At 33.3% G+C, this 7659-nt stretch overlaps 1 protein-coding gene across 1 annotated transcript; it reads left to right on the top strand.

Annotated features, from left to right (window-relative positions):
* The first annotated feature begins 1111 nt into the window (after positions 1–1111).
* On the top strand, positions 1112–3343 carry LOC149213992 (uncharacterized). The gene is made up of 2 exons (XM_089389240.1): positions 1112–1761; positions 2674–3343. Exons 1-2 carry the CDS (start codon positions 1112–1114, stop codon positions 3341–3343), a joined length of 1320 nt encoding a protein of 439 aa, XP_089245366.1.
* The last annotated feature ends 4316 nt before the right edge of the window (positions 3344–7659 follow it).

Raw genomic sequence — 7659 nt, forward strand, 5'->3', positions numbered from 1 at the left:
TATGAGCAATAGACAAAAGAAAGTTCAGGCTCTTGCCAAGATTCAACTAGGCATGGAAAGAACCGAAATTACCAAAGATCAGCTGCTCACAGAACAAACTTCCCAGTTCAACTCTTTTCTCTCCTTTCACCAAGAAGAGGAATATTGGCATCTTAAGTCTCGCAGCCTCTGGCTCAAAGCTGGAGACAGAAATACATCTTTCTTTCATGGACAATGCAGAGCTCGCCTTTCCCAGAATCATATTTCAGAAATATCAAACAATGAGGGGGTTGTCATCAAAGAACAGGCCTTAATTCATCAAGTAGCCACTTCCCATTTCAAGAATATTTTTCAGGAGGAGGATTCTTCCAATGATGAGCTAGCTGCTTATTTTGTCTAAAATTCCCTCTCTTATCAATGCAGAGGTAAATGTTGGTCTTATGAAACCCTTCACCGAAAAAGAGACAGAGGAAATTATATGGTCAATGCAGCCAGATAAAGCTCCGGGGCCAGATGGCTTCACCATCCATTTTTACAGGGTGTCTTGGAATGTTATAAAATATGACCTCCTAAGAATGATAAAAACCTTTCAAAAGAAAGCCAAAGTGGGAGGGAATACCAATTCCACCTTCCTTGCCTTAGTCCCTAAAGAAATTAACCCAAAGTCCTTCGACAGGTTCCGGCCCATCTCCCTCTGCAACACCTCTTACAAGATTCTTGCCAAACTTCTAGCTAATCAACTCAAACCTTTGTTGGGGACTCTGATCTCCCCCTTGTAGGGTGGATTCATCAAAGGAAGGCACCTCATAGACAACGTGATCCAAGTGCAAGAAACCCTTCACTCCAGCCATTCTCGGAAAGAAAAAGGCATGCTCATTAAGCTGGATATGTCCAATGCATTAGACTGAGTCAAACTCTCTTTTCTCTATAAAATCCTTCTCTCCTTGGATTTAGTGCTAATTTCGTCAATTTGATAAAAGCTTGCACTCATAGACCCTGGATTGCGCCCCTAGTCAATGGCAGACCTTCTGATTTTTTCCAAGCTTCCAGAGGGCTCCGCCAAGGTTGCCCATTGTCTCCCTTTCTATATATTTTTTTGGCAGAATCGCTGAGCAGAAAATTGACAGCGAAAATGGATTCAGGTGCTATCCCTGGGATCAAGGCTGCTAGAGGTGTTGATCCCATAAATCAAGCCCTCTTTGCAGATGACTCTCTCCTATTAGGAGGGGCCTTGGTTAAGATTGCAAAGGCCTTCAAAGAAATTCTCCAACAGTTCTACTTAATCACTGGAGCCCTGATCAATAAAAGAAAGAGCGTTGTGTATGGATGGAATGTTGATCACCCAACTATGCTCAAAATTGCCTGCATGTTGGGTTTCCCTGGGTTTGACAAATGGAAAAAGATCAAATACCTTGGTCTCCCATTAACCTTGGGTCCTAGCTCCTCCTCCTTGTGGGCTCAAGTAATCAGTAAGATAAAAAATAAAATAGCCTATTGGGGAGGTCAATGGCTTACAAAGGTTGGGAAGTTAGTCTTGATCAAGGCAGTCCTCTCCGCCCTTCCCATTTTCCAATCTTCCCTTCTACTGGCTCCAAAGTCTATCACGAACCAGATTTCCAAAATCCTTCGAGATTTTCTTTGGAATGGGGGCAAAGGCAACCATAGCAAGTTTCATCTGGTTAGATGGGAGATTCTCAACAAACCTCTCCAGCAAAGAGGGCTTCAGATCCGAGATCCTGGCTTGGAAAACTTAGCTCTTGGAGGAAAAATCATATGGAAACTGTATGCAGATAAAAAGCACCATGTTAGCAAAATCCACTGGAAGAAATACTTAAAGGGATGATCCCTTAGAAATCTTACCACTGCTTCTACTCCTACAGGAACTACAATTTGGAATCTAGCCAGAAGAAGCATTGATCATATTCAGCAGCAACTTTATAGAATCCCTGGTAATGGACTGAGAACTCTTCTATGGGAGGATTCCATTCAGGGGAAAGCCCCACTGTCCACCCTTGACTCCTACTCTGAGTTAAAGATGTGGCTGGTGAATAAAGGCTTCCTTCGTCTCGCTGATATATGTGCTTGGGATAACAAAAGGAATTGGATAGGGTGGATCTTTCTTGGGATCCCGGACCCTCTAGAACCACAAAAAAATTTACTGTGTTCGGCTCTCTCGGGCCTTGCCCCTATCCACCTTTCGACCAAGGATAAATGGGGGTGGGGAAGAACAGGAAACTACACAGCTGCCCAAGGCTTCTCCGCTTTACAAGATACTCATGCTCCTTTGCTGAACCCGAAGCTCTGGAAATCTGTCTGGTCCTCCTTAAGCCTCCCAAAAGTGAACTTCTTCACTTGGCTTCTCATGCACAATAAGGCTCTAACTGGAGAAAATCTGAATAAAAGAGGGTTTAATGGTCCATTTAGATGCTTCCTATGCAACTCAGCAACCGAAACTACTGATCATTTGATGGTGGATTGTGTTTTCACACAAGCTATTTGGAAGTTGGTTCTCCAAGGCCTCAACACCCTAATCCCTTCTTAGATATCAATTGTCTCTCTCTATATCTCCTCAGCAGATCGAAATCCTAAGCTCAAAATCAAAAATGCAGAGTGGAATAACATTTGGCAAGCAATTCCCAAATGTCTCTGGTGGAAAGTCTGGATTGCAAGAAATGAGAGGATTTTCAATGACAGGTTTCCCAAGGCGGTGGACGTGGCAGCCAAAATCAAAGGCCTCCTTCTGGAAATCGTTGCCAACACAGAGTCTGACTTCAAGTTACCTGCAGAAGCCTCTGTATGGCTTGGACCCCGTGGGACAGGAGAAAGAAAATGCGCACTCAGAAAACCTGTGACAGACCCTCCATGGTGCTTGCGTATCTCCGAAGAGGACTTCCTTTCGAGGTGGCAGGGGGTGCCGGATACCACAATCCTCTTCGACGGCACGTCCAAGGGGAATCCTGGATACTCAGGCACAGGCGGTTTGATCATTTCCCCAGATAGAGCGGACAACACTAGCTTTAGCTGGGGCCTAGGCATAAACACAAACAACCAAGATGAAAGCTACAGCCTCCTAAAAGCCTGCCAAATCGCGAAGGAGTTAGGACATAAAAGAATCCAAATATTCGGAGATTTGGAGCTCTTGATTAAGCTCTTAAATTATGAAAACCATTTTTGCAATGCTGTTTTAAATAATACACTGCAGAGAATCAAAAATACAATGAAATATTTTGACTCTATGGCAATATATCATATTCTGCGGGATCTCAATAAGCTTGCAGACTCCCTGGCAAACAAAGGCTGCCTGTTATCTCAAGGATCTCTCAGTCTCAATGGAGGACCCTGCTCGAACCACCCTCTGCCATAGGCACGCTTCAGTTGATCGATCCCAGGGGCCTCTTTTTAGTTCGGGAATGACATCAGGACTCCAGAAATTCACTTACAGGAATGCCAAGTATTATGTTGATAGAACAGCCAGCAAAAGAAACACCAAGAATAGTGCCAAATGGATCAGTATTCAGAAAACAAGACAGAAATCAAAAGCAGCCAAAGTATTCGATGTAATTTTGAAATTAAGCATAGTTTTCATAAGCTACTGCTGCTTGTAATTGGAGCTCGCTCCTATTTTGGCAATAAAATCTCTAACTGTTTTTGTTAAATATATATTTCAATACACATAAAATAATTATCACTAAAAAATAATAATTTTAAAAACTGGACAAAAATTCACATTTTGCATATAGATATAATTAAAAATATATGTATTTTAGGGCATTTCACTAAAAATGACACGTTAAATAAAACATTTTATGGAAAAAGTTGAATAATTCTTTTATTTGGAAAAATAACAAATTTGATGAATTTTATATAAAAAAATGATGACATTTGAAAAATAAAAATTCCACCAAAAATTGATTGAGATAAAATTTAAAATTTTAAAAATAAAATATACAATTTAAAAAACAATAAAAATCAGAGACATAAAAAATAAAAAAATACAACAGGGTTATTAAAAAAACCCATTAAAAATAAAAGGAGAATAAAAAACAAACAAACATTGAAAAAAAAAAAAAAAAAAAAAAACAAATTAAAAAACATTAAAAAAAAACCATTTAAAAAAAACAATTAAAAAAAATAAAAGAAACATATATAATTAAAAAAATAAACATATACAATAATAAAAAATAATAATAATAATAAGCATTATAGAGAACAAAGTTATAAAAACAATATAAGCAATGAAAAAAAATTGGGCCCTCGAGCCCTAGGCGGCCTCTATCTGATTCTGAGCACAGGGCGCTCAAGGGCATAATTTTTTTTTAATTGCTTATATTGTTTTTATAAAACTTATTAAAATTTAAAAAAAATAACAATAATTAACAAAATAATGTTTTTAGTTTTAATATTTTGTATTTTTTTTTATTAAGTTTTTTTTTTTGTTAAATTATTGTTTTTTTTTTAATTTTAATTAGTTTTATGTTTTATTATACCCAACACTTTGACTGGCTATTAGTTTTTCTTTGACCCAAAAATTATGGCACTTATCCATAGTTTAATATTGGAAATTCAATTTTTGTTATTTTTTATTATTATTTAAATTTGTTTATTTGTAAGGTGATTGGTTAAGGTCTTATTATGGGTTGTTTAGTAACTTCTATTTCTATTAGTTGCTAATTTTTTGTTTAGTTTTATTTCATTTTTATTTAACTTTTTGCTTTTTTGCTTTTTATTTTTTCTATTATTTCTATTTTCATGAATTATAATTTTTCACAATATTTTAAATTTAAAATGTCTTATTATTATATTACAAACACGTTTTAATAAATTTAATTATAAACAATTATATGTATTAATAATAAAAAACAGACACACAAATATATGTATATGTATGTCAATATAAACAATATTTATTACTCATATTTCTTAATTTTTGGTGATCGCATTCAACAATAGAATATTTTATTTATGTGATCAAATTTTTGTCTTTGTTATTTTTATTTTTGGTGATGGCATTCAACAATAGAATATTTTATTAGTTGTTTTATTTATGTGATCAAATTTTTGTCTTTGTTATTTTTTTATTTAATCGGGCTATATTTAAGCTAAGCAAGAAGTACTAGCTACTATATAGCCCGTGTTTTTATTGTTTTAATGGTTTTTTTTGTTATTTTATTTATTTTTATTTCTTAAATTTATTTATTATTATTATTATTATCATTATTTTATAAAAAAAAAATTATAACTTTTATTTTCATTCATTTTTTTTAAATGTGTTTTTTTAATGTATTATATATTTATTAATTTTAATTTTTTTTTGGTTATTTTTTAAAATTGTGAGATAAAGTAATATTTATTTGTTTTTTATTTTTATTTTTTGTTTCTTTAGATATTTTTTTTATCAAAAAACATAATTAAAGGAAAAAAATATCTAAAGAAACAAAAAATAAAAATAAAAAACAAATAAATATTACTTTATCTGAGAATTAAAAATAAATAATAAACAAAATAAAAAATAAAACTGTGTGTGTGGGGGGAAGGGGAGAAGGAGGGTGCGCACGTTAACTTTGTTTTTTTGTTATATATATATATATATATATATATATATATATATATATATATATATATATATATATATTGTTTTATTTTATTTTTTTAATATTTGATTTTTTTGTCTTTTATGTTTTTTTTACTAATATATATTTTTATTATTTTCTTTAACTTTTGTTTTTTTTGTTTTTATTTTTTTATTATTTTTTTTTTCTTTTGAAATTTTAAGGTTTTTCAGAGCCATTATTCCAAAATGTTGAACATTTATCCTAAAGAAAAAAAGACGTTATTTCAACATCAACACTTTTCATGTTCAAGGTGTTTTTTGCACAAAAAAAGGGGTTTTCACTGTCATTTTTAAATTTTTTTGAAAGAATACCCCAGGAAAAAAAGAAGTTATTCTACCATCAACACTTTTAGTTTTCATGTTGTTTTTCATGTTTTTTTTTTTGTTTTTGGGCTAGAGTTCTCGTTTTGAGTTTACAACGCCCATTTTAAAGTTTACATTGTTGTGTGTACACACACACAATGGCAATATATATTTGTTACTATATATACTGGTATAGTATACATATATGTTGATACATATGGGCATAATATGCACACACACACACAGTTAGTATCATAATACAATACTTTTAAAGTTACTAGAATACTCACACTAAGATGATGGTAAAAAGAGTCGTAATGGGGTGTTAAGGAATGCACACACACATGAACGTGTGTGTTCCTAATTCTACAACCTTCGTGCTCACCAAACCACCACACACACTTGCCAATTCAACATTTTAAGAAACATGTGGTTGTTCCTCAGTTGAGTGTACATGTGCTCATGAATGCATGTGTGTTAAGGAATGTTGGGCTGCCAAATTAACATACACTTTCACAGCATTTTCACCTTTATCCTCATTTTGTCACCTCATTTCATCACATTATCATTATATTTTCACTACCATATGGGTTCATATTTTCATTTTCCAAAGTTATTTATTTTATGCATTTAAAGTGAATTTATGATTAAAAGTTAGAAAAATAACATGTATTTGCTTATACCTAAAGGTGGAATGAGTTTGGTGACATGGTAGGTGATTTGGAAGGTTCCAAGACACTCTTAGGTGGCCTCCAAGGCTCAAAGTCGAATTCTCTTGAAGATTTGAAGGAGATTTAGGATAGGGGTCAAGCATATCTCATGGAGAAAAATCATGGATAAAGGAATATGTGTCTCATATTGGTTGTAACCATATGAAGGATTTGTGTATCTAGGAGGGATTAGTGGATCTCCATTAGTGAGTTAGTTGCTTATGTTTTTTGTATAAATAGGAGAACCTCCTCCATTCCAAAGGGAGGACTCTTGGAGCATGTATCCTAACTTATGATGGAATACAATAAAGTTTTATTTCTACAATTTTAGATATAAATTGTCTTAATGTAGTATATGAATTCATGGAATAGTTTGTCACTTTGTTCTTAAGAGAATTGAGCTCACTCTAAAAGGATCAAAGAAACATTTTATTTCATCATAGATTTTATTTCATTATAGATTTTATTTTCATTTAATTACTTAGATGTTTGAAGATTTTTCATTATTAATGAATGAATTTTAGTTTAAATCTTATCAGCATATGAAAGGACAAAGAAGGGTCTAAGTTAGCCTCTCTTCCATTTGATATGAGTAATAATTGAAATTCATTCTCTTTTTCTAGTTTCAAGTTATTTATGAATTCTTGATTTTTGATGCTTATGAATGAATTTTAGTTGAGTTCTAATCAGCATATGAGGGGACAACCAAGAGTCTAAGTTAGGCTCTCCTTCTATTTGGTCTGAACAATATATAAAGTTCACTTACTTTTATTTTTATTTCAAGTTATTTTTGAGTTTATGCTATGGTAATGTTGTTGGAATAGAACTATGAGGAAGGACAACTAGGACCTCCTAAGTTAGGAGCCTCTTCTCTTGCTTTCTATACATCACATACTGCTGCTTTTTAGTTTCTCTTCTCTAGGACAGTACTATGGGGAAGGACAACTAGGACCTCCCGAATTGGGGAGCCTCCTCCTTTGCTTGCTGCGTCTTGAACTAGAAACTTTTTAGTTTTAGAAGTTATTTGTAATATACATTTCCTTTCTTTCTTTCCAT

The sequence above is a fragment of the Pinus tabuliformis genome, chromosome 1_1 (assembly GCF_031772625.1).
Source record: "Pinus tabuliformis cultivar Carrire ecotype Pingquan chromosome 1_1, CPIR1, whole genome shotgun sequence".
Lineage (NCBI taxonomy): Eukaryota > Viridiplantae > Streptophyta > Pinopsida > Pinales > Pinaceae > Pinus > Pinus tabuliformis.